Source organism: Poecilia reticulata, chromosome 2, assembly GCF_904066995.2.
Source record: "Poecilia reticulata chromosome 2, P_reticulata-male-v2, whole genome shotgun sequence".
In the NCBI taxonomy this organism is placed as follows: Eukaryota; Metazoa; Chordata; class Actinopteri; order Cyprinodontiformes; family Poeciliidae; genus Poecilia; species Poecilia reticulata.
Genome location: NC_088831.1, coordinates 23,287,236 through 23,315,214, shown reverse-complemented (window position 1 = coordinate 23,315,214; position 27,979 = coordinate 23,287,236). Strand labels below are relative to the sequence as shown.

Here is a 27,979-nt window from a genome sequence, read left to right as displayed (position 1 = left end):
CAAACAATTTTTATCACTTTATATCACAGTAACATTGGCAGTAAGAACCGTTATCTAGGAATCGTCTGTGGGACTGGTTTCCATGGTGACAGAAGTTGGGTCAAGATACGGAGCGGCGCTTCCTGTCGCTCTCAGATGCATCTGCAGGTGACGGTTGACTCTGCCTCATGTACGTCCTCCCCATACAGAGTGATGAGTCTCGGATGAACCCTAAACACAAACAGCGATTACAATGCATTCTTCTCAAAATGGGGCAGTCCAGTCAAGCAACCAAAAATCTTTTACATGGCATCAGTCTGTCGATTTTTAATTCTAGTTTTTTAAAGATGTTTTCAGTTTGAACAATGACTGCATTAAATGCAGCTCAAAGGTTGCTTGTATTTATTTATTTATTTATTTAATTTTGTTTAACCATGTCTAGCCGAATAGCAATAGGAAGAAACCTAACAAATGTACTTTTACAAATGGAGCACTACAGTTTTCTCTGTTCTTTACTTAAAAAAAAAAACATTATTAGAAATTGCAGTGGTTTCATTTAAATCAAAATACACAAGATGGAAAAGCAATGGAGAAGAAAGAAAGAGAAAAAAGGCAACTGAGAAACACAGTGACAAATAACACAACAGCAACAATGCCACTTAAAAGAACCCAGTACCAATTAATAATGTATATTCAGTGGCAACCACAACCCAAGATAGTGTGTCTGCAAGCACAAGAGAGCGTAACTGAGTGGAAAGCTGCTCATATTTATGACAGGATTTTTTTATTTTTATTTGACCTTAAACGGATGAAGAGTACTAATATGGGTGCTTGAGGATAAAAGACTTTAGAAAAGAGTGATTACTCCAAAAGGCAATAAAGGAAGAGAAACAGCATGTCTGACTGTGTCTCCTCAGCACATAAACACATGTGCATGGCTACCCAGGAACCCAACTCAGCACCTTGTGGAACCTCTTTATAGATGTTGGAAGGGAGACTTAATACAAACTGACTTCATCTAGCAATCAGTTTAGAGAAATTATATCAAAAGTGAGGAAATAAACAGTCAAATGTTTTGCCCGAGTTGATTCTTTTTTCGTCTTTTTACAAATCTTTATCAAGGGTGCCAACAGGGAAGCTGCTTTACATTCAGAATTACTTAAAACTGGCCAGCTTTAGTCGTGGTTGATTGTTTTATGGTGTGAGTGAAAGTTTTTTTGCTGAAGCAGATGCATTTAAAGAACCTTTCTATACTCACACGAAGAAAAAGACGGTGCTTTGGGTGAACTGACCTCATTTGACATAACAGCGTTTCTCAAATAAATCCATGGAATCACTAGTGATTTGGGTTTTACTCCTGAAACACAGCCAGTCCCACCTGATGAGCACTTCATTGGCGATCTCCACCAGCTCTCCGTCGATGTTCCAGGGCAGAGCGGCTCGTTCTGATTGGATGATGGGTGTATTTTTGGAGTCTCCCTCGTCTTCGCTCTCCTCCTCAGACCAGCCAATCAGTGATCGGGGTCGAATCCTCACCGCCGACACGGAGTGCGTCTCCACGAAGGGGAAGCTAAACTGTAGAAAGACAATCAGGACGTCACTGTGGACGTATGTGTGTCAAAGCTAAGCTGGTGAAGACTGTGAGTCTTTGTAAATCTGTGTTAAGCTGCTTGTTTCGGTGCGTCGGGTTCCTTTCCTATTTACTGTCCTCTGTTGTGATAACACAAGGCGCCAGTAGGGGGCAGCAGAGACTAGCATTGTGACGATCCATATGCGTGCAGGTGTTTGTTGGGAGGATTTCTCTCTCTCTGTCTTTTCCGTTTGATTTGCAAATAACCAAGCAAGCAGTCACTTACTTGTCTTTTTTTTGTTGGTTTGTTTAGATGGGTTTTTTTTTTTACCCTCAAAGTAAAATAATTTACAATTATTCACATTAAAATCTTTTTTTTTATGTGGCCTGTTTATAAGTTTATATCCTCTTGCAACTTTGTTTTATCTCTCAAAGTACATACTTTACAGACATAAGTTTTAAATGTTGGGTATGTTGTTTCATTGCTGAAAAGATTGATGAGAACATAATACAATAATGTTTTAGGAGGACATTGTTCTGAAATGTACACACTTGGTTGGTATTTTTTTTATATATATATGTAATTTTTTTTATTATACAGCTCTGGGAACCTTAAGAGGAAACAGCCCAATAGTGAGAAGGTCCCATTAAGCATAAAAATATTTGACCTCTTACAGCAGAAACAAACTTTAACTGATGGGATTGGTTTTTGGAGTTTCAACGTTCAAATCTTCCCAGTCGGTCAGAAGCTGACGTCGTCGCTGAACTTGATGTCTTCTCTATTTACATGGTAGCTAACCGAATGTAGGTCACTCAGTTCAATGTGCTTTTCCCTTTGCTGGACAGTCACCGTCACACTGTCAGTATATTTAGAAAGTGGGTTAACGTTTAGTTTCTCAAGCCACAGCAAGCCATGCTAAATCAGGCTAATCTGCATGATAACTATTTTGTTTTCCTCAGAAAGAGGTGGAGGTTTAAGAAGACGAGGTCACGAGCTGATGAAAATCCCATCAAGGTGCTCTTGACTGTGTCCCGCTGGTGTTTATTACTGCTGGTTTAACACTTCTCATCATTAGGCTGTACAATAGAAAAAAATGGACGAAATGCAGATGTCTGATTTCAGAAAAAGAAAGACAAGAAAGGCATATTAGTAACGCGAGTAATTATAAATGGTAGAGGATTCATAAAAAGAAATTATGATTTCGCCATGATTAAAGATCAATACCAGTCCCTACCTGTTACACAGACTGAGTCAATGATCCCACATCTATGTAGTAACTACATTATCAGTATGGGTTTGCTGGCTCTTATAAATTAAACACACAGTTTCTAGTCTTCCAAACTAAAGTAAGGTAAGTGAGTACAAATGTGAAAAACCGAACCGTATTTGTGAAACATCAAGTCATGTTATGTATTTGTGGGTAATTTAAGATGTGAACTCATTTTATTTTACAGCATAGGACGTGTGTTGGGATGAAAGTTGTATAAATGACAACGTGGTGCTGTGTCAGGAGAGAGTAAGTTGCCATTTTGTCACTTTTACCATAATTACTGGCTATCTGAGGATCAAACGCTATATTCAGAGTCTTTAAATGTCCTCGGGTGGTGAAATAATTTTTAGCTGGATTCATCTTGAAGTAGGTTTTGTTGCCCTGCTGATGTAGCAACTTTGTGCATCCCGTTAGCCGAGCAAAGTAAATCTTCATCAGTGCAGACAAAGCACCTGCATAGTGTACTATGAGATCAAAGTAACATTATTATAGTATTATTACCGTGGCATTAGAGCTTCATGTTCTTAAATTTAATAATAGTGGTTAATAAGTTTAGTATTCATGCTGTTTCTGATTTGTGATGGAGATGGTATGCCGTGAAATATGACTGACAACTTTTTTGCTTGTCAAAATCTCAAAATCTAAATATAAAAAACATTTCATTGGTATCATGATTTTGAGTATGTAGATTAGGCATTGAGACTTTCTAACTGATGCTGTTTAAAATCAGATGCTAAAAGCCTAAATCTAAGATTCAAAACAAAAATTTTAAGACACACTAAAATTACAATGTAGCAATGTAGAATTAATCCTTAGCATAAGTTGCTCTGATAGTTGATGCTACTTCATTGTTCCTCTCACCTGTCCACTAGAGCTGCTGTACTTCTTGAGGTGCTTGATGAACTCTGATCTGGAAGCATTACCTACTGCGATCAGTGAGGCGCTGCCATTGTCTAAACTGTCACAAACAGGAAGTTTAGAGAGAGTTCATCAGTGCAGACACTGATGTCAGAGAGTCAGCTATTAGAAAACTGAGGGTTTAAGGTGTACCTGGTGTTTGGAGCCAATCCCTGAGGCGCGTGTGGGCTCAGACAGGGGATAGACATGACGCTGATGCTGAGATACAAACCCTGATTGGTCATCCAAGACTCCTCTGCTTCAACACAGACCAATCAGAGCGAGCCAAAGTAAAGCCGGGTTTGTTAGCAGAGGTAGGAAATTAAACCCGCTCAGGTCTCAGTTCACATTTGCAAATTGCTGTCCTCACCTGACTCCGTGTCCAGTTCTTTGTCTTTGCCCTGTTCTCTAGAAAATGGACGAGGGAGGGTGTGTTTAAAAAGGTGTGTTCACAGACATTTATAAATATATATACAAAGAAAAGAAAGGAGTAGAAACAACAATTAAACCAGTTATGAAGCCATTGTTCTAGTTTTGAACATAAACTTCACAAATACAAGGAATACAAGTAATATTTAACCTTTACTGTTCACATCTGCAAAAAAAAAAACAGTTTCATAAACACCCCTCACTAACCAGAGACACATTTTAATATTCCATATCTTGTAAAAATTAACTCCTGAAAAAAAGGTTTAACTGGTTGATCAAAATTGCATTTAAAATTTTTTTTACATTTTTTATCAATTAGAAATGTTCTTGCAGCAATGAATAAGGAGGTAAACTGTGAAATGAAGTCATGGTTGAAACAGAGTTTGACTGCTGTTTCAATGCAGGCACTATGCAAGACAAAAACGCATCACATCATAAATGTAAAACATCGCCCTCTAGTGGTGACAGTTTCCTTTTATTATTGGAAAAACTAAATGTGACACATTAAGCAAACTATAGCTGATAAGACTAAAGCAGTTACATATAATAATAATAATAATAATAATAATAATAATAATAATAATAATAATAATAATAATAATAATAATAATAATAATAATAATAATAATAATAATAATAATAATAATAATAACAGACTAAAATATGTTCATCTCTTTTAAACATTTTCTCACTTCAAATGTTTTGGGATATTTCATACAGATTGTGCAATTTCCAATAAGAAAGAGGTTTGAAAATTTTATGTCATTTACCACAATGGCATGAAATTTTAGCTTTTATTCTACACTAAACATTGGAGCGATCAGTGACGGCGATGAAAAGCGTCTACATTTCTGAAATATGTTTTACAGAGAAAATTGATTTAATTCAGTAATGTTAATGTTTCATCATTTCTCTATTCCCCCTAAAACCATTAAGAAAATCTATGAATGCTTCTTACTGTTGTCCAAACAAACTTCTTTCTGAGCTTTTTGCAGGTAGAAATGACAGCTGGCAGTCCTCTGGCCTGATGGAGACAAACAGAAAAAGAAACACTCCGTGCTCAGCTCGCCATAACGAAAATTAACTTAATTTAACTCATTTATGATGTAAAACAGGACCATGAAAAATACATGGTCAAGTAGTATCGTCACTGACACCGACCGCCATCCTTTCCTCTTTTGAAGCAAAACATTTAAATGACTGAAAGGAAAGAAAATGCGTCACCTCAGCCTGGCCAAGGTCTTCACCACGGCATATTCTCGTCGCCGTGACGATGACATCCACCTCTTCTTTTCTGCCCTCGCTAAGCTCCGGCCGCCAAAACCAAACATGGCAGAGAACCCGAAATGCACCAGCTGACTGCTGGACGAGAAGCTGCACATGTCCACCTGCTGCAGGTGACCTGAACACAGACAGGAGAGACATTCAGACAGGCAGCATTTCCAAGAAATTGATGACCCAACATTTTGTTGCCTTTTCTTCTTGGTGTATTCTAATAGCATTTGATGAGCACAAAGCAAAGCCTTTAACCTAATTAGGAAGACCAAATTGAACAGAAAAGCACCTTGCAAAAGTAAATACACCAGCTGAACGTCTGACAGATTATAGCCACAGAATTAAGCTTTTTCATTGAGGCTATTATGTGAGAGACAAAATAGGAAAGTTTATTTGGGGGTAAATATCCACCAGCTTTGGATGTGCATACACTGAAGTTGTTGCCCATTTTTGTAAGCAGAACATTGAGTCAGATTCTCAGTTGAATTCTGGTCTATCACATGAACATACTGCGATCTAAACCGTTCCACAGTAGCTGTGTTGGATCGCTGTCCTGCTGAAAGGTGAACCTCCTGCAGCCTCAAGTCTTTCATCGCCTCAGCAGGGTTAAATTTTTTTCTCCAAAGTTGTTATCTGCGTAGCTCCATCCATCCTGTTCTCATCAGCTTCTCTGTTCCTGAATGGGACCCACAAAGCACACTTCCCTGATGGCTCTCTCCAGTCCCTCCAGCATGGACCTATTGGCTGAGTTTGGCTGAATGTAATGTAATGTTCTCTACGAAACCTCTGACGCCTTCACAGAACAGCTGGATTAATAGTGAGATTAAATCCCACACAGTTGCAATCTGTTATTATTAAATAAATAATTAAATGGCATTTGAATGTCATTGGTTGCAACTGATTTTATTTATAGTCGACTACAAACACACAACAAACCTTTTCAGATTTTAAAACGCAATTTGTCGTCTAAATTGCTTTACAGAATTATGTTATATTTGTTGTTTAATGTTGTCCCAGAAATTATTAAAATTTGACGTTGCCAACAGTTCACAGCAAAAAGAACTACAATAGCAGGAGCCGTGTTTAAATATAGCTGCGAGGAAGCAACGGCCACTAATATTGACCTCAAACAAGAACGCCTTCTGGTCTCACTTCGTTCCTGGAATGGTTTCATGCGTGGAGCGACCCAGATAAAATGCTCTAACACAGAACCTCGCTCATGATTTCCTCTCTGACAAAAGGAAGAAAAACCCATAAAGCAAATGGAGTAAGAAGAACCTCCTTTAATATGAACTCATAAACACGTCCTTTTGAGAAAATGCTCGATTAGCCTCCAGAAGGGTGTACACAATTTGTCGCACACACTCGGTACCAAACACAAACACGGAGCGTGCCATCTGGCCACATACCTGCTGTAACCTACTGAACTGCAGTCTCCTCACCTGTCTGTCCTACTGCCTGTCTGTCTGTCTGTCTGTCTCTCTGGCTGAATCTGATTTCCTCACCATATGGCTTGTTGTCAGTGTGTTAGTGGAGCTCCGTGTGTTGAGCGGGATTAAAGCTGACACGGTCAGTGTGTCACCGAGATCAAGCCTACAGCTCATTTTAAAGGCTCGTCTAATATTTATAAACAATGTAAACAACGGAGGGGGAAAAAACATGTTTTTTTTCTTAACCTTAAACATTTCCATCCCTCCTCATAATGTTTAGGTCTGCATTATAGATTTTTATGAGCAGAAGCGATCGGGTGGGCATGCAGAAAACGACAAGTGTTAATATTATCTTATACATTCACATTATATTATATATTAATAAAGATGGGAAACAAATGCTGTATCTTTATGAGTTCTTTCAAAAGCCCAGGAAAAACAGGCTTGACGTATTTCTATTCATTTTCCAAAGCTGCTTCGTCTTGTTTCGGGCCACAGGGAGCGTGGTGCGAATCTCCAGTGAAAGGCCAGACACACTGTATTGGCTGACACTTTATTACAGGGGCTTACCAAAACACACTCAAGGCACACAGACACACACCCTGAGCAATTTAAGTGAGAGAAATTAACTTGACATCAAGGTTTTTAAATGTAAAAGAAGCTGGAAACTTGACATAGAAAGTCATCAGCTGGGATTTGAACTCAGGAAGTTGCAACTTTGAAACAATGTGAATCACTTTTTTTTTTTTTTTTTACATTTCTCTTTGGATAATATGTTGAAACTTAGTAATATTTTAAAATTATTTTCCTTTAACTATACAATAATACAATATTTAGGGTCCCATAAAATCTGAATAAAATACATTGGAGATTGTGGTTGTACTGTGACAAAATGTGGGAAAGAACATTTTTGCTCAACACCAGGCAAAAATTTTGTGCCACGGCATCAAACAGGTTAACTCAGGAAACAACTGAGCTTTATCAAGTGATGAATGAGCTGTCCGGGAATAAGTCTTTGAGTTATTAGACAAGGTTCAGAGTGAAATAAACCAAGTTTGATGACCTGTAGAAAATGTTTTACAGATAAAAAAAAAAAAACAGTGCATGAGAAGGTGATTTATCAGCAAATTATGAGCAAATTCAGATCAGATTTGTGGCAATAAAAGCCTAATTCAGTTTGTCTTTATGGGAAAATCATTCTGCTTTACTTTGACTGCTCTCTGTTGTTCAGATTTTACTCCTATTAGTGTCACTTAATACTCCCAGTTTCTCTCTCTTTTTCTCTCACACACACGCATGCACGCACACGCGAACACACACACACACCAGCTACCAGTATTAATTATGCATGATGAACCATCTCACCAGAAGCTGTCAAACAAAAACAACAACACGCCTTGCTTCAAACCGATTGGCCGGCAGGTTTACCTGAGAGGAAATGGAGAGAGGTGAGGAGGTCAGTGGGGGAGGGGGGGACCACAAGCAGCAGGGAAAACCTGTGATTTAGTGAAACCGATCCGACAGTCGGACATCTGTCGGCTTCCTCCCTCCAGAGTCCAGTACCACCATCTGTCTGCATGTTTGTTGTTTTTTTTTAACTCTGGTCCCTTCGCCACTCGAATGGAACGACAGCCAATCGCATCAAAGCTCAGAAACGATAACAGCTCCTGATTGGTTTTCACCTTGACGTTTTGAACAAATTGAATTTAACAACAGATTTACTGCGGGCGGAAATCAATCCGAACGACCTGAGGATATAGACGTAAAGTAGATAGAGTGTATTTAACACAGATGTTCAAACTGGTGATGCATAATGGGGAGAAAGCAAGCATGCTTTCTGACAACAAAGATAAATGAAGTCAAGTCAATATTCGTTGGGAAATATATTGCACTGATGTTTGTTGGTGATTTGTAAACAGCATTCATCCTTTCGCATACATTTTTATGGGATCTTTTTTATTAAAACACACATCAAACTGTGTGCAGGAGCTGGAAAAAAAAACAATCCACCTATAAAGTCTGACCTGGTCTGAGTTAGAAACAAAGGGCTTGTACCTAGAACAACGTGGAGAGCTGCTGTGACTGGATCTCTGACTCCATGGACTGAACAGGAAACCACATCTGTAGAACCTGTTGAGGCAAAAACGAAAACTCCTGAAGCTTCCCGCATGTCCGGCTGCGTTTCTGCTGCATGAAAAGGTCTTACCAGCAGGAATGATCCCCAGCGGCAGAGCTGCTCTCACTGGGTTTTCTGGAGAATTTGCATCTAGCTGAGCTCGGAGAACCAAAGCATGGCACAGCTCTGCCACCGATCCGTCCCCACCGACACACACCACCCTGACGGACAGGTGAAGACATGTCTCCATCAGGACAGGTGGATGCCAGAAACAACTCTTATTGTGAAGGTGAAGGCATTTTGTAAATCTTTAAACTTCCTTGAACTCCAATAAAAATCTTGAAAAGTTGCGACTCTCTCATAGAAAGGGTTTTAAATAAAGTTTTATTAATTCAGTTAATAGTTCAGTCAACTTTTTTACTTCTTGTATTTCGTACAAAAATGAATGATTCAACATTGGGATCAAGGCCCGTTGGTTTATATTTGTCTTCTACAAATATAGGAGGACAAATTTAATATAAAAACTGTGCGAAGCTGGAGAAGAGTTAACTTTAGCAGTGTGATGTTAGCACTATGAAGTGAGACGCTCCATCTTCATGACTGTGTTTGCAGTAAATAGGAGATAAACTGGCTCCGCCTCCTTCCCCCTCTTCCTGGGGATGGGATTACCTGAAACTCTGGTCGCCACGGTGACAGTCAGCCTAATTGGCAAATGTAGGTTTCAACTAAATCCTCACCAGTGCAGCCTCACACACACACACACGCACACACACGCACACACACACACACACACACACACACACACACACACACACACACACACACACACACACACACACACACACACACACACGCAGACAAACGCAGCAGCTAACTTAGCAACGCTGAGCTAATCTTCTCTAAGCACATTAAGCTTCATGAGTGCTGAGCACAAAAGCTGCTTACACACACATCCAGACACACACACACACCCTTATACACCCAACCACAGGTAGTGACAAGAGCTTCATAAAAGTTTTATATTCTTCAAGAACACAAGGTTTTGAAACAGTGTAAAGCAGTTCTTAAAGCTCACTCTGGGGCAGGCAGTGGAACAAGGTCTATGTGCTTCATGTAACCTATGTATGTATGTGTGACTGCGTGTGTGTGTGTAGGTGTGTTTGTGTGTGACTGCGTGTGTGTGAGAGAGAGAAATCAGTCTGGGTCAGTGTGTTTTAGTGTCAGCCTCTGACAGTAAACCTCTGTTTGATTACACGGCTCACTTCAGTGCATCACAAACTCATACATGTCAAACATCAAAGCTGCATCTTCGACTGATTTGACATGTCAGATAGTTTTTTACAAGGTGAAAAACAACTACATCAAACTTTATCGTATGAGTTGTAAAATCACCTGTAATCACTTGGTCAATTCCACACACAATAACTCCTGGGTTATTATGTCTTAAAATAACCCAGGAGTTTTGGAGTGGCCCGGTCAGAGTGCCCCATATGAACTGGGAAACGGCAAGAAAGACTTTCAACCTCAACGATCGTCACCAGAGAAACACGTAAAAAGCTACTCAGCAGTTATAAGAAGGGATGTCAAAAGATTTCTAATTAATGAGAAGGATAATTAATATGATGCAATTTTTAATGAAATGGGGACAAAAACAAATTTTTTTTAAAATCTTTTAGTTGATACACTTTTTACACTGTGTTATGTCTTATTTTTTTAATGTATGAGTCAATTCCTATAAAATAAACAAACATCTTTGCTAAATGAGAATAATTGCCAGGATTTTGAAAAATGTTGGGCTTAATTGTAGCAAGTACAGAACTAAATGTGCACAACATTCAAACTTTAACCAATAAGAACCAAAATATCAATAAAAACACACAATATTTTACACCATGTTATCCATATATTGAGTATACATTTTGTGAATAAAATTAGCTTAAAAATAAATGTTAATTATTTCAGGGCTGAAAAGTGATGTGTTTCTTTTAATCATTGGTTTCTCGTAGCTCTACATAAAAGCACATAAAATTGTTTATTTCAATCCTTCAAACCAAATACTCCTTGTTGTAATCAGTTTCAACTCACTTATATTGGAGGTTTTAGCTCACTCTTTCTCGGTTTTAATGTTAGACATTAGCCACTGTAACTTAATTTTGGGGGTGGAAATGAAATCTACTGTCAAAATGAATGCGGGTCGATCCATATTTGACCCAGAGCTGGGTTAAACGACCTTCTTTTCATCTAAATGGTACCAATAAATATCTATGGCATGAAAAAAAACAGTGTAGTATAGCTACCAAAATGTTTTACATAGTCTTTCTCATGAAACTGTGGATGAACAACCAAGATTCCGAATGAAAATGAAAACTTCAATTCCAAAACATTTATTTTATTTCATAAAAATCAAGAAATATGAGAAATAAAAGAGAAACAACTGACCCATCGTATTCATCCAGTTTGCATTCCTTCATCACTGAGAGAGCATGACCCTTCCTATCAGTTACTGCAGAGACAGACAGAAAGAGAGACACGCAGGGACAGACAGAGGGAGAAAAAGGAGAGGTGAGCAGATGGAGAGTCACCGAGATGGACAAAGATAAAGTGTTCATGCATGTGTGTGGTCAGATGTACATGGTTGTGTGTGCTTGATAGCTGCCAAAAGAAAAAGTGGGACAACGGATATCGTGCCATCTGCTGAGAGAAGGGAAAGAGAGAGTTGAGGAGTAGCTGTGAGAAAAGAGGAGAGGGAGATGCAAGCAGGAGAGGAGGAATCGTAGAGAAGATGATAGAGGAAAAGAAAATGAGAATAGGGCAAAAAAACAGGGAAAGGAGATGAGAGGAAGTTGTGTCCCTCTGTCATAACAGATGGACTTAGCTCCGCCTCCAGGATCAGGTTACCTAGCGACCAGAAACTGCCATTAGCTTTGACCTTTGGACCTGGACACTTAAGCGCACACACAGATATTTCATATCATATTTTTATTGTTGTTGTTTTTTATGCCAATACAGAACAAATTTCTGTAGCAATTGAACTGATTCTTATCACAATAAAATAAACTACTAAACTTGAATGTCCTTAAGCGTAGCAGAAAGAGATAAGCAGCGGGATGAGCCAACCTGTGATGTCAGTGCGGACGTCGGCCATCTTAAAAAGAGGAGCCACATGGTCTCTGTAGATGTGAACGGCCTCCTTCTTGTGGCTGCTCGGGTTGATAAACACCTTCACATACCTGGGCCGGCTGCTGAACCCTGCACACACACATGGATACACCCGCCGTGAGCCCCTTCATGATCCAGTTTACAGCAAGCGAAACTGATACTGCAGAGTTAACAGCGTCCGCTCATATTTACGTACATTTATGTAAGTTGCAAAACATTTGTAAAAAGGGACCACACTGCACGGCTTTTGGCTATAAATAATGAATTTAGTCCTAACAACCCAGTAAGAACAAGAGTCGACTCTTTAATGACGAGTTAATCACGTAGAAACTCTTACGGCTTAGACTACAGCTCCCATTTCTTGAATATAAACAAGTCTGAAGACTGTGTGTGCATCTATGTGTGTGTAGTTTTACAGGATTGTCTCCAAAATACACACATTCGCCGGGGCTCCCCCCACACAGCTCATCATTAGGCAGATTTAGAGACCGCATTATGAATCCCCATAGACTAACTTAGATCAATACACACACACCAGCTCCATTATCCAGCTCATGACTATAATCTGCTCCCAACAGGCCGTGACCTCGCCCTGTTAATGACCCCACTTGCACACACAAAGTGCACCTCCTACCATCACTCCATGGTTCTGTCCAGGTTCTCCGGAGATCTTGTGAGGAGCCACCTGACACCTTCATCACATCGGACCCCCAGCAGTGCAAGAAGCCACACCCGCTGTTTTTAAGCATCCTGTCCTATATTTATTACATTTTTTTATTGTATCTCTATTTATACGGGTCAGCCACCGTATTATTTGGAGGTAAAATAAGTATTAGATGTGTCATGGGTTTTTCCAGCTTAAATCTTTTAATGGGGACGAGATAAAATTCACACCAGATGTCAGCAACAAGCCAAAATTATCCACACGGCCAAAGAGTATCGAAGCAAATTCGTCTGCAAATGAAGCTACTGGTACAAAATATATACAATGTATTTGCAGAAACTGATGAAATTGTGGAAAAGCCTTTTCTGGTAATGACAACTTCCAGCCATATCTTGTAGAAGGAGACAAGCCATATGAATTTCTCAGAAGTGATTATGACCCATTCATTTAAAACAAATTGTCTTTGAAATTTAAAGGTATGTGGGTCCTCTGTATGCACTCTGATTGTTGCTCATTTCCATAGCTTTTCAGCTGGAGAATAGTCAGGTCATTAACAGTCGAATGGCTGGGAAATTTCAACTTGTTTTATCTTCCAATTGTTATCAAGAATGTCTTGGTACATTCATCCGTTCATTTCATTTTAACTGAGGCCTGCCAGTATGACGTATGCCATTCTTTGGCATTATGTATTTGGGGTGATATACAGAGTTCCTCGAAACAAGGTGTGTGAAATTAATTCAAAAGGGTTCAGTGGCGGGGTCTTCTGATTTGACAGCATTTCACTGAATTGTCCAGATGTTCTGCAGCCAGCTTTAAACAATGCTTTTTCTTCAACAGTGGAGTCTTATGCAGCTTGTTTTCAAAAAGACCATTCTTGAGTGAATTACTTATTTTCATAGAAAAAAAGAAAAACAAATGTCTAAAGGTATTCCTGAAAATTTTCATGACATTCTAATTTTTGACCCATAATTTAATTTTGTGGACAAATTCTCCTTTCCTTCATTTATTTATATGTGTGGATTAACTGGATTGTTGCTGAAATCTGGTGTCAATTTATGATCTTATTAGAAATATTTAAACTGAGGAAAAGACTGCCAGTGTGTATTTCACCCTGCATTTTATTTTTGTTGAGATTTTTTTTCATTATGGTTTATGAGTAAAAGGAATTGATGAAGGATGGCTGTCTCCATTATTCAGGAGCCACAGACGAAGACAGTAATACTGGATGAGCTAATGAGCTATTTTTATTCAAACAAAATCAAGAACTACAAAACCTCTACTCTCCACAAATCATAAATTAGGTTTCCATCTTTATTTAGAGCCCCATCCTCAGGGGTCTCTAAAGAACTGTAATTCTCTCTCCTTGCTTTCATGAGAGCTGCCACTATCTCACTCAATCAGTATCAGGAGTCGATTCTGTTCAGTTCTGATGTGTTTCTCAGAAGACGTCTCTCGGTCTCGGTCAGTAGCATGTTGCTTTGGTTTTCCAAACCGTTGCCATGGTAAACAATCTCTATGTTGTCAAGGATCAGTGTTGAATTTCCGACACAGGACTTGAAGCTCAACTGCTGAATGCTGTTGACGAAAACAGAGGCTCCACCTGAGGTCACAAATAAAGGCATGAACTCAAAAAACACCACGGTTAAGCTTTATTAGGATTAAATTAATAAAGTTTAACTTTATTACTTATAGAGTTTCAGTAAACATTTTGGCGCTTTATGAGCACTAAAATGTTTTGTATAAAATGAATATTTTGATGTTCGGTATATAGTTCAGTATGTATTTACAGTAGCCTGTTACAATTCATAACTCTTGAACGTTTCAACTTTTTCATATTAAAGCAAGAACTTAAACTTCATTTTCTGTCATTTATGTGATTGACTATAAAACCTGAAACAGAACCATGACGTAGAAAGGAAAAAAATAGATGGGCTTCTGGTTTTTATGCCAAAAATCTTTTTCAAAAATGTGGTATGCATTTGCATTCAGTCTCACTAAGTTAAAACTTGAGGACTTTGGTTTGGACTTTTAGCATACGACTATACTTTGATCTAAACCCCTCAGCTGAAGCTCTACTGTGCTTAGGGTCACTGGTCTGCGGACGGGCAGCCTCTGCCACAATCTGAAGTCTTTAGCTGCCTCTAATAGTTTTTTTTTTTTAACCAGGTTTGAAATATATTTAGAGCCTTAGGCGATCCCATCAACTCTGACTAGCTTTATTATTTTTCTCCTGAAAAAAGAAAACATTTTCTTGCGTAGCAGGAAATGTATTTCCAGTGCTAGCTTTCTGCAACACAGAGTTTTACTTGACAAACTGCCTTTTATTCAGTAGTGCAGATTAAAGTAGGTAGAATTCAAATGCACATCACACATTTCAGATTTTTTTTTATTTTAAAGAGAGCCAATGGCGTTCCCTTTCATAGTCGTGTGTCACTTTGCGTTGGTCATTTATATAAAATTGTAATTACAAATGCATTTGAATGTGTGGTTGTGTTTTAAAATGTCATGAATATAATCACAACCTCAAAGCTACAATTTTTGAAATGTCCAGAATTACTTTGATTATGGCATCATTCAGAATTGCATCATCAATCTTTGGAAATGTTATCATACTTATCATCATACATTTTGATGATGGAAAGAGTTTCACAAATATTTGCTTGAGCTGTAATCGAAACATTGTTGAGGAAGAAATTAATCCTAGTTCTGGCATCCTGACATGAACGTTCAGGGATGATCGTGAGAAATAGCAGGTTCACAACAGAGGTTTTAGGTTTCAGTTCCCACCTCCTCCTATCCATATGCTAAACACTCCATAAGCAAATGCATCTTCTACTTAGGGTACGTGTATGTCAGTGGGTCACAGTCTGGATAAAAATACATTCAAGCATCTCTATTTTCCACTCTGGTTTGCCGGCGTTATCAAAGGTTCACATTCAGATTTCTCTTCTCTCCCTTTCAAGTTGCAGTAAAACAAAGATTTTTTCCTGACAAACCAATAAAGAGAGAGCAAAGTAAAATAAGTAGGGGAGGGAGGAAGTAAACAGTCTGCTCTCATCCTGTCACTATGGATACACAGGGCTTCACTAACAAACCAGTTAATGTGTAACAGTGAGCTAAGCTTGCTGTAAAGGGCCATAAAGTAATTTTGATAGACAGACATGCTTAGACTGATTTCTTATTTGTAAAAAAAAAAAGAAAGACAAAACACAAAAAGTACAATAATCAATATATGTTGCTTATATATGCTGTTAATTAAAACTTGAAAAATAAATATTTTGTTTATTGTCATGATACAAGAAAATGATGTATTTTTAGACTCATCTATCAACCATGAAAAGGATGAAAATTTAAGAAAGTTAAACTTTTTGAGAAAGAATAATATGTCCCAATTTCAATTGTATGATCAGCCATATGAGTTTATGAAAATCTTATAAAAAAACATCATAAATCACCATCATTTGCCAGAGGGGGCGCCAAACATCCAGGTGAAGTAGTTCGAGTTGTGAAAGAGCACAATTTACAACATCGCCCTAAAATGCAGACCCTGTAATAAACGAATAATCTAACATGGAGTTATCCATTCTAAATATGTCCTGAAATCATTTAAATAGTGAAGCAATGAATTTAAAATAGGAAAACAGAGAAAATTTAAACATTTGGCAGATGAAAAGACACTAAATGTGGATTTAAGTTCTGATAAAAACATTTTAAGGAAATGATCAGTGACAAATTGTACTAAGCTGAACCCCCCCCTCTATTGGGGTTTCTGTTACTTCAGGACCCAATTCAGACAAAAAGAAAAAGAAAAACTACTATAAAATTATATCTAGTGCTAAATCTGCACTTTGAGTAATTTAGTTTAGGGTACGGCAAACTATACGATTTTAAAAGCTGAGTAAAACTGATGAAATTTTGGTTTGATCCACCTTTCTTCTATTTTTACTCAGCAAAAATTAAACTGCAATGTTCGCAAATAGCAGAAATTATAGATAGCTGTGAGACCTTCCTTGCTTAGTTTTGGACATTAGTTTTCTTAAAGTTGCACGTCGGAGCAGAAAATTCAAATAAAACCAAAGCTAAAGATCAGTAATGATAAATGATGACAAGCAATTTTTTACATTTAGAGAAAAGCTGCATACTGGATTATAATGTGAAGAGCATTTAAGTGATATCAAGCAAATAGATTATGTCCACTAAAATATTAAAAGTCAGTAAAAACTTGCATAGTGCTTAACTTATAGCTAACATGGTGTTAAAATATATTTCTCCACACATTATCACTGCTGGGGCTTTCTCCAGTAACACTGGACTGTAAGTCTGTTCAGCTGTTTAACAAGTGCAGTCAATTATTCTGTCGTCTGACTGCATGTATTGAAACAGTCTCTATACAGCATAAATACTTACCTTTTGTAGCTCTGACTGCCATTCAATTTCTGCACAGCATTCTGCAGCTGCCTCACGCAGCAAACGGGACAGAATAACGCTCTGGAAACAAGAAACAAGGTGCTCTCTGCTCGCCATTGTGCAACCTAATGTTCGGACCTAGAGGTTAAGAAGCGGCGACGGTGTTTGCGGCGGCGAGACTGCCCACTCTGCGCCACCAAGATCCATGCAACAATAGGCTTTTCATACTGACCTCTGGCTGGAAAATAGGCTTAATGTCCGCAGAGCAGCAGAGCGACTGACTGTGTTTACCTTTCACATCCACGCACACATGCAGAAATAGACTCCTACACTGCGGTGTTTAAAGTCACAAAGGCCGTCACAGTTTGATCTGCAGTGTGACCATTCGAGCTGACACTCGACCTGCGAGCCATTCATGAGCGTAAGTATGAGGCCCATAACGCGGCCTTGAAGAAGTTGTGACTTTGCTGCGGGGGCCTCAGGGGTAATCTGGTTTGATGGACAGACAGACGCGCAGTCAGACAGGTGACCAGCGATAACGTGTCAGGCTGATGCCATGGTGGGGGAGCGACGGTGGCCCGAGTGTCAACTTTGACCTCCTCATTTAATGATTGCTTGTAATGTCTCTGTTGGGCTCAGCATAGATGCAGAAGCAGAAAAAAAGCTGAAATGTAAAGCATGTTCCATACACACAGCACTTCAACATTTCCATTGTGAGTTAACAGTCAGCCAGGCACTGCCCACTACAGTGCACCTGGGAAATCAGCGCATGGGAAACTCAGAGCGCAGTAGCATCCAGGACTTCACCGAAAAAGCTCCTGACAAGCAGATGGCTGCAGCTGAGGAAGCTGCCTGATTTACTAATAGATTAGCTGGTACACCCTTAAGTAGGGGTGTAATGGAACATTTTCTGCACAGTCCTTTCAGTCGGCATTCACGCCAAAACTAATGCAGACTTTTAAATTAGAGCACATGCAGAAAGTTTTGGTGCAAATCTAATGTGTAATTTCTACATTCCTCTGCGTAAACAAAGCAGAGAAGTCCTAACGTCTGCTATTTAGGAACATTACATTAAAAGTGCACAACACCAAAGCTTTATGCCACAGCTTTTAACACCCATGAGGTACGGAGCTTGTTGATTACTCAACTGAAACAACATCAAGTAAAAAGTAAGGCACAGAGAAAAGGTTAAAGTTCAAATCTATCTGCTTCTAGCATTCAGCTAGGGTTTCTACCAGCTTTGCTCATCTAGGTACAGAATTTCTTGATCTGCTGAAGAACAGCATCCCCACATCATGATGCTGCCAACACTATGTTTTACAGAGAGATGTGCATAGTTATCTTTCTGCATGTAGTTTTGTTTTGTCTCATCTGACCAAAGTAATGTTGATTTCAGTGACCAAAGCCATGGTGTTAATATTTTGTCTATGGTCTGAAATTGAACAAAAAGACCATTAAAATAATAATTATGCCAAAAACGGTAATGATGTTCAACAAAGAATGAAAATTAGACTAAAATGCTTAGAGGAAGATGAAATCAAATCAGATCAAATTTTTCGTTCTGAGAAAAGGTTTGAACAAGTTAAAAGCCTAGCCAATAATTATTTACAAGATTGCTATTAATTACAAGCACCGTCTACTTTTTTTTTAACCTATCAATTCATCATGAAGGCACTGAGACATTGACACAAGTTGAAGAGGAGAGGTGATATTCAGTGCCAGTCATTCAGCCGCCAAGAAAAAAGGTTTTACCTCATGTACTGCAACCTTTCAAGTAGATCAGTTTTTTAGCTAATCTCTTCTGCAGACAACAGAAGACAACAAGCGCTGACAGCATGATTGTTACTACTGCTGAATGTGTATGTGTGTAATCTGTGCGTCTTTGTTCTTCTGGATTATCAGATTAGCTCTCCTGTCTGATGTAACTCTGACTCATCTCACTGAAATGAACGTGAACAGTCTTGATGGAAACGATTGCAACAAAAAACACAGATAATGTGGCCAAAAACTGAGGTCGTGCTCAGTAGTTGGTTATCTACTGTATTTTATTATTGATACAGGTGCAAATGGGGGTGAATCATAATTAATCAATTATTGAAATAATTGTCACCTAACTTAATTATAGATTAATTGTTAACTGGGGTGTACAGATGCAAAAAAAAAGAGAATTTTCTGTAAGAACAACATAATCGGAGTAGTAATTGAAGCCAAAACTGTACAAAAAAATTAATTTTGCATTTATGATAAATATATTTAAGGTAAATATGTTCTAACTAGAACTCCTCCCATGACAGTTTTAGCTTCACCTGGTTCAAATTCTGTAAAAAACAAAATCTCCTATTAACTAACTTTTACTATCCAATTAATAATTAGTAATCCAAACATTAGTCAATTTACCTATAAATGATCAAACACTAAAGGGATGTTATGTTATTGCATTTAAGGCAACGAAATGTTTATTTTCCTATTTAAGAAAGGAACTGAATCATTTGTTTTCTGCATCTTTTAAAGTTTCAATAAAGGCTAAATAAGCGTAAACAAAGTCTCTTTATTGATACATCACTGTCTAATGTGATTGTCTTATTGCCAGCTGCATCACTCAGCAGTATTTGCATAATCACCTTACAATCACAGATGAACTGAGTCATGTTTCCATTGCTTCAATCTTATGTAACGCAAGCAAGCCGACTCTTAGCTTGGACTGTCAGCAAGTCCATCAGAGTGACGCCACGCTTCGATTCACACAGTTTGGTTTTATTTGTGAAAATTACCAAAACATTTACCTGTGAGCAGTTCTTTCAGAGTGTTATACCAGGAGTGTGTGTGTTCTGCGGAGGCGTTGTGGAGGTGCAGCGTGTCCTCCTCCAGCCTCCGTCCTCTCCTCCTGCTGTGGAAGAGAGCGAGGCCGAGCACAGCTCCGCCCGACTGCTGGCCCGCCATTCGCCTCCTCTTCACCTTCACTGCGAAAACGTCCTGCAGCAGCACCTCGCCTGCCTGCGGCACACTCTCTTCCCCTGCAGCGAGAGATGTGGGCACGTACAACACGTGAGCTCAAAATGCTAACTAAGACAAAATCTACAACATCTCCATCAGATCCGGATAAAATTAATATCGCCTCTGACAACAATGAAACAATTAATACCCATTTATTTAAATGGTCAAGTAGTTTATTCTGCACCATAAAGTAAAAAACTCTAAAAGACTAGTGACTTCAAATAAATTTCAAGAAATTAATGGAAATATTTTCATTCTCTTTAGTTTAACCTTCACCTGAAGGATGAAGGTTAAACAAGAACGGTCAAACTGCAGCTAATTATGTAATATCGTCTGCAGAATTATTCACTAATCTATTGATTGGCCTAATGCACAGTCACATCCTCCAATCATCCGGCTTAATCAGGATGGGAATCTGAAATCTGATTGGTCCACGTCAGATAAACCGTCTAATTCTCTCAGGATGCTGTCAGCACAGCTAATGTTGCACACTGCGTTACATAACACTCACATTTTATTCATAACACACACAGAATACATACTTTTTATTTGGTTAGATTTCTTTAAGCTGGTAACGGACTGCGTGGATGGATTATACAAGAATAAAACTGAAAAAAATTGTTTTAGGATTCTTTTAAATAACATTTCAGAATAAAAAAGGTTTAAACCACTTGGTGTTGTTTTGATATTCGGACAAGCTCAGCCTACGAAATGTATTTGAATGCACCATAAAAGCACAACAGTTTGGACTTGGCAGGACAGCACCAGCGTGTTGTCGCTACTGTCTGCATGCCAGTCGACCAGTCTAAGCATCTCAATTGACTGGCTAATGCTGCGGGCAGCTGGATTTGGACTTCAGCAGAGTTTCCTTCAGTACCATTGATGTCTACATTTATCTTGATGATGTTACAGGTGAGTAATTCAGTGAAATTTGGCCAACTTTTTTTTTCTCTCCTGTAGCTGCGTGAACAACCTTGATGTGAGTCCTTTCTGTTCTGTTTCGGTGTCACTTTTTGAAGCTGCACTACAGAATATTCTGCATGTTTACTGGTACACCCTTGGGAAATATCCATTAAAAATATTGGGGGAGATCATTCAGTGTGTTAAAAAAAATGAGTTTTTTTCTTTTTTATGAATTCAACATGAAAATATTTGTATTAGGCTACATGTGATAACACCTTTCACAGCAGATGGGCAAAAGATTCCAACTTCTCATGACAAATAATGATCCACTTTAATTATCTAAAATATCTACATCTGTTGATTTATACCAACATGATCAGATTTAGAATTAAAGCCCAGATTAAAGAGTGACCTACTTTATGTTCACTTGTCAAAACGATTCATACTGGGACACATACAATTTCTTTAAGAGTATTAGAAGAGAGCAACTCTTAAGCTAAGGCCAATGTTTATTTACTTTTCGCAGTCGATGCAAATAAAAAAAAAAATACTAGACTGCAGCGCTACCAGTAATCATAACCGGATGATATTAACTTAAACACCAGTTCATTAGAAACAACAGAGCATAAAACAATGCAACAGCATAAAAAAGACTAAGACCGATTCATCAGGAAACAGTTCTAAATGGTTATTGGTGATTAACCTCCTCTGTGGGAACAACCCTCCTGCTGTTATCAAACACCAAATACCCCAAATCATCCACCGTTGTTTCCCCTGAGAACCAAGCCTCCATATGTTGAGGTCATGGTTCATGTGCTCAGATGATCTGTTGTTGTTGTATTTTCTGCAAGCAAACACAACAGTGCTCGTAGGACTTAAAATAGAGAGGTAGAGATACCAAAAATTGCAACAAGTAAGATCACCTTTAGGTTTTCTTCACTCTACCTTTTCTCTGGATTTCTCTGCAAACCTCATTCGATGAACCTGGACCAATTTGTCAAACTGTATTTGACAGAAACACCCGATGGCAGAAATAAAGAGGTGAATGAAAGCTGGTAAACTCAAATCATTCAATAAAGTCACCAAAATTTTAAAACTTAATAAAAGTGTAATATATAAATGGCCCATTCAGACCATCTAATCTAATTAGCAGAAAAGACTTTTTTTTTTTTTTTTTATCTTTGCAGAAAAATATGACTCTGATCTGTGCTGATGGAGCCGACAGAGAGGCTGCAGACACACAGGCACTGGTTTGTTCCAGATGGAGGAAAGTTTCCCATCATGACCTCACAACCCATTGTGCCAACACACCCACCCACGCACGCACGCGCACACACACACACACACACACACACACACACACACACACACACACACACACACACCCACACACACACACCCACACACACACACACACACACACACACACACACACCCCACACACACACACACACACACACACACGCACACACGCACACACACACGCACACACACTACACAGTGGCAGTCCAGTCTCATGGTGACCGGGCCATGTGGTAACTGTAGGGAGTTTTGGATCATAGTGTGATTACGCGCATACACAAAAACCCACAAGCATACACGCACAAACATATGTGTTCAGAGGATAATCATTTACCTTTGGACTACACCTTATATCTGTAACTTGTGCTGTTATTATAATGTTGGTTACAAAATACCATCTACTTTATACGCAGTTGAATTTTAAGCCCCATTTGTAAGTTGCTACCTGTTAGTAATGTTTCAGTGATAATAGGAAATACAATAGCGCAACATCTATTTAAATCCAAACAATAATTTGGATTCTATACATTTCATAGTCGTAACAATCCACCCAGTAAAAACCTGAGAAATAATGATGTTTTTCATTCTGAGTCTCGATGCACACCACAAAGAAAAGTTAGAACCACGGCAAGGTTTTAGAAAATACAAAAAAGATTTTCTCACTAAAACAGTAAAATCTGATGCAATCTGTTCTCATAATAACCGATTAAAGGAAGAGAAAATCTGGTAAGCAAATTGCAAAGTTGTATAGCTATACCTGCAGCTATACTGAGTTTACTTTTCTCAGATAAGAGCAAAGTAACATTAAATTTACTGCGATTGATCCAGTGTCACATAGAGCTTCTTTTAAAATGTGATCTAAATCCTAAGAGTTGTTTCAAAACAGTCTGGGAAACTAAAACCTTTTCTTGAATACCAACTCAAAGATTTTTTTTATTTCTTATGAAACCAGTAATTAAATAAATCTGCATCATCTCTTTCATGGTCAAAAGAAGGACTGATGCAGTGTGCTACACAGAAAAAATCAATATAAAAGTAGATTCCTCTGTTCTGATTTTTCATCATCATTATCATCAATTTGTATCTTCTTTGGTCAGTTATGAGTCAACTGGAAATGTTAAAATCCAATATTTTCACAATCAAAATACACCATATCCAAGAGTTGACAATAACAATGTTTCTTAAAGTATCTATTTTTCTTTTGAATTCTTCTGCAGGTTTGATCATTTCATAGCAGAGTTTGGTAACAAAAAGAAGGCATCTGCCTTAGTACAGCAATTCATAACCATCTCTCTATTTGTTGGGTGAATTGACCTGAAGCTGACTTCAGTGGATACTAACAAGGCTACTGCAGGGGAAATTAACCATAAAAGTCAGATGAGATTTTAATGTTAAAACAACTCAACTGTCCATGGCTTAAAACTCTCTTATCCACCTGCAATAATGCAAAACTAATCTCTGTATCTGACAGCTCCGGTTTCAGTTTCCTAACAGAAATAGATTAGATGAATTTATGTTTAGAAATAAACAAGAACAGATGATCCATTTATATAGAAATATCTCATCAACACACAGAAACACACACACACACACACACACACACACACACACACAGCGTGCTGACAGACTGCCTATGTGTATGTGTGCGTTAATCTCCTCACACTGAGAGACTCTAATAACCCCCCACGGGCCGAACCAACTGCTCTCTAGTGCTGCCAACACACATGCACGCACACACACACACACACATGCACACACACACGCTTACACAGTGCTGGCTTAATGACATTAGCTTGGATGAAATACAACAAAACAGATTGGCTTCAGACACACAAACACATTGAATTTACACCTTCATCCTGCTTCACTAACCAGTTTGGTCTGAATGGATTCCAAGTAAAAATCTACCACACAACAGGAAAGCACTAAATATGAGCAAAATGGTACAAAAACATTACAGAAATGTGAGGAAACTGGAAGCTGTGGGCACTTGTAACTTTGTAACCCTTTCAGTTCAATATTTACAGAAAATGTTTTTCAAATAGACATCAAGTATTGGTCAGGGGAGACCAATTAAGTATTGGGAGAAGTCAGAATTAATTTGACTTGTAAAATATATTATTGATGATATGCACGAAACTTTGATAATATATTCCTTTGTGAGACAAAGTGCAGTGCAAAGTGCCTAGAGGACTTCGTTGACTATTGTTTCAAACATCATAACAAAAAACATCACAACAGAAATTGTTTTCATTATAACAATTTCTGGTCACTAATCACTTCATGTGTGGTAATATTCTTAAAGCAGCAGACTTGTCATTAATCCCATGGTGACTGAGTACTACAAATACATCACACAGAAGCATCTACATATAAGCAACGCCTTCTTAGAACAAAGGGCTTATTTTTACAATGAACACAAATAGTTTAAGTAAGAAGAATGATGTGAATGTGTAATGGATGTATACAAATGTTGTAAGTTTCAGGTTGTGTCAAACAGACAGACTGTCCCCATCACAACAGCAGCTACACTCTTAGAAAATGTAGCTGGGATTGCATTTTGAACAGCATAGGAGTTGTTCCCATTGTGACTGACCTGTGGGACTCTCTGGTACGATGGGGGTCCATGTCAGCCTGGTGTGCGTGAGCAGGACATCGTGGCTCTTTTTCCCCACTTTGAAGATCCCTCGCATCAACACACTCTCACTGATAGATCACAAACACACACACACAGAGTTTGAGCTTATTTCAACCAATCAGATGTTACTTACACACATCCGTCACTAAAGTTACTGATAGATCAATCCTTAAACCAATCAAATTAACAAAGAAGAAACAGATGAAAGAGGCTTTCTCGTTATCTTTTGTCAGACCTTCTCACTGCCATTTATGGAAGACATGTAGGGCCACTGAAGAAATAAAATAAAAAAACAATAATGTCTTTAATCTCAGAATTCTGACCTTAATGTAGATGAGTGTCTTAGAGAAACCAACTTCAATGACAGAGAAGTGAGTGGTCCAAGAGGAGAACTAGTTTTCTATTTATCAAGTTTTCTTTTTATACGACAGGAGAAGCCAGAATTCTGGGAAAACAGAGGCTGTCTTACAGAAGCAGTGTCTTCAGTCAGAGGCTTCTTTGGATAGGTTGCAAGACTGACTGCTATTGGAGACCACAGTATCACTATCTACAATGACTCTTTTGAAGATAGTTGGCTGATATGAGTTACAACAACATTTAATTTACCATTGGGATAAATAAACAATTTTAGAAAGACATTGAATCTTTTTTGTTCAGTGGCTAGTAATCATCTTTTCTAGTCAAAACTCCCTGATGAGAAAAGCAAAAAGGCTTCCTGTCATTAAAGTAGGAGGGATTGTAGAGCTGTACAAACAAGACGTCTTGCAACACTCCATCAATGTCAAGGTTGTTCGCAGTACAGTCATTTTAAATTTTCTAAAACATCCTGAGTGGGTTGAGACAAAAAAGTCACGCAGTGGACCGAATTAAAAAAAACCCTGACTCTGCCAGAGGACACAATGAGCTGTTCAGGAAGACAAAGGTAGATCATCAACCCAAATGAAAGCCCTCACCGACTACAGCCCAGTGACCACAGGATGGCATCTGGGAGAGAAGAGCTAATGAACCATAAAAGATCCTCAAAAGTGTCTTTATGCTGCCCTGACCACAGGAACAAGTTTCCTGGCGGCTCAGTGATTGCAGCAACACTGTATACTCCCATTTTTCATGTTACAATGTCAGAAGTATGTCTAACCTAGTTAGAATCACAACATATTTAAGAAAATGTTTTTCTGGACACATTTTTGTTAAAGAACAATGGTGTCTGAAGAAATATCAGAGGTTTGTCAATGTTTTTGTAATGTAGCCTGAGGCAAACATAAATAAAACAGTGGGGAACTTAGTTTGTACCACTAGCTAGTAGCTATTTCATCACTGTGCACTCATCAAGCTGTTCAGTAACAGAACAGTGCAAACAGCCCCCAACCTAAGGATTTCTCAGAGGGTTTTCTGATACTGAAAGTGCATGTAAAGTACGGACACAGAGTATCATCAATTAATCAATCAATCAATATTGCCCACTCACTGTCATAGAGTGGAGTAACTCACAGCCTACATGTAATGATAATTGTGAAAATGTTTTTTAACTCCACTTATATTTTTGTGGTATTGGAGGACTCACTTAGTTTATGACCATGAGTTTTCCTCTCATCATTCTAAAGGAGAAATTCATGGGGAGTAAGAATTAAGAACATATTTTTACCAGAATGTATTAATTATAAATGTTAACTTAGTACACGTTAAGAACTGCCAAAAGACCTGCGTGATTGAAAATATCCTGTGTTGGAGGAAGACCTACAGTTTGAATATTAGCAAACATAAAAGAGCTAAAGCTATGGTCACCAAGCTAGCAGGTTGAGTGTTTTGACCTCTTAACCCTTAATATTTAAAATCAGTCAGAATGTAACCTGTTTTATTTAGCAAGTACATTTTTAAAAATGGTCTCAATTTAAGAAATTTATGCATTTAATATGCACAAATCTGCAACCCTGTAAGCATAAACGGATGGATGGACGGACGGACGGACATATGGATGGATGGATGGATGTCAGATGTGCACAAAGAACAAAGAAATTCTGATTGAAACCTACCAATATAAAATGAACGAGACATTTCAGAGTAAATTTATTAGTTAAATTTTATTTGTTCCATCAAAGTAAAAAAAAAGAAAAGAAAAAAAAAGCTACTTGGAAAAAAAAAAAAAATAATTTCCAACCACATCAACTCGGTGTTGATGTGCTTTTCATCCTACATATAGCATCCCAACTGTTTTAACTGTTTTAACCTTTTAACATTCATAACATGGTGTCAAAAAGTAAGTCATTAACCACTTCCGTTGAAAGAAGCCTTTTATTTTGAAAGAATTCTCTAAAAGGCTTATCTGCATAAATCCTCCCTTTCCTCTTTCATTTAATGTTAACTTTCTAACATGAACGTGTGGAGGAATTTCATTTACTACTCACCTCTTCTCCTTTTCTTTCTTTTCTTTCTCTTTTTCTTCCTCTTGTTTCCGCTCCTCTTCCTCCTCCTCGTCCTCCTCACTTACCCTTCGCTTCTCTTTCTTTTTATTTTTCTTCTTCTTGCTGCTGTCTCTCGGTTCCCGTTGCGCTTCAACCTCAAGCTCCGACATATTTACACGCTCAAAAAAAAAAAGACAGAAAGAAAACACCACGGATATGAATTTGTTTCTGTCCGATAAACAAGCAGTAAGCTGATCACGGTGTGTATTTCCGGGGTCTCGTCGCTATGGAGACCGGTAGCGGCTTCATCGGGCACGCGGCCACACTGGTGTGTAATCAACATGCATGCGCGGTCACACGCAGGGGCGCGCACACATGTTTTTGTAATATTTTGGGAAACGCCTGTCCCATTTCCTACCAGACAGAAATTATTTGGTTAAATGAAAACTGTTTCAAATATAAATCAAACACTTATATGAATAATATTATATTTAACTGTGATAAATTCAATCAAAAAATCTGGGATATCGGTGACATATTTCATAC

At 38.3% G+C, this 27,979-nt stretch overlaps 1 protein-coding gene across 3 annotated transcripts; it reads right to left on the bottom strand.

Annotated features, from left to right (window-relative positions):
• Positions 1–4: 4 nt before the first annotated feature.
• cerkl (CERK like autophagy regulator) lies at positions 5–27,756 on the bottom strand. Of its 3 annotated transcripts, none has more exons than XM_081600902.1 (15): positions 27,437–27,756; positions 24,993–25,102; positions 19,981–20,211; positions 12,085–12,216; positions 11,599–11,694; positions 11,407–11,470; positions 9,058–9,188; positions 8,907–8,981; positions 5,371–5,548; positions 5,105–5,170; positions 4,088–4,125; positions 3,871–3,976; positions 3,682–3,778; positions 1,358–1,554; positions 5–210 (listed from the first exon to the last, which is right to left on the bottom strand). In XM_081600902.1, exons 1-15 carry the CDS (start codon positions 27,601–27,603, stop codon positions 132–134), a joined length of 1,767 nt encoding a protein of 588 aa, XP_081457028.1. In that variant the 5' UTR covers positions 27,604–27,756; the 3' UTR covers positions 5–131. The 3 variants fall into 3 exon arrangements, with proteins under 3 accessions (XP_081457028.1, XP_081457030.1, XP_081457032.1); XM_081600904.1 differs by having other exon boundaries at positions 3,871–3,973; positions 27,437–27,755; XM_081600906.1 differs by lacking the exon at positions 11,599–11,694 and having other exon boundaries at positions 27,437–27,754.
• Positions 27,757–27,979: the final 223 nt, after the last annotated feature.

What these genes read in the sequence shown, in the direction of transcription:
- cerkl (XM_081600902.1), bottom strand. Translation starts at nt 27,603, where the DNA reads ATGTCGGAGCTTGAGGTTGAAGCGCAACGGGAACCGAGAGACAGCAGC. An exon ending in GCTGGGGATCATTCCTGCTG is followed by an intron (nt 8,982 to 9,057) that starts GTAAGACCTTTT and finishes TTGCCTCAACAG; the next exon opens with GTTCTACAGATGTGGTTTCC. An exon ending in AGCTCTCCACGTTGTTCTAG is followed by an intron (nt 5,549 to 8,906) that starts GTACAAGCCCTT and finishes GTCTGTGTTCAG; the next exon opens with GTCACCTGCAGCAGGTGGAC.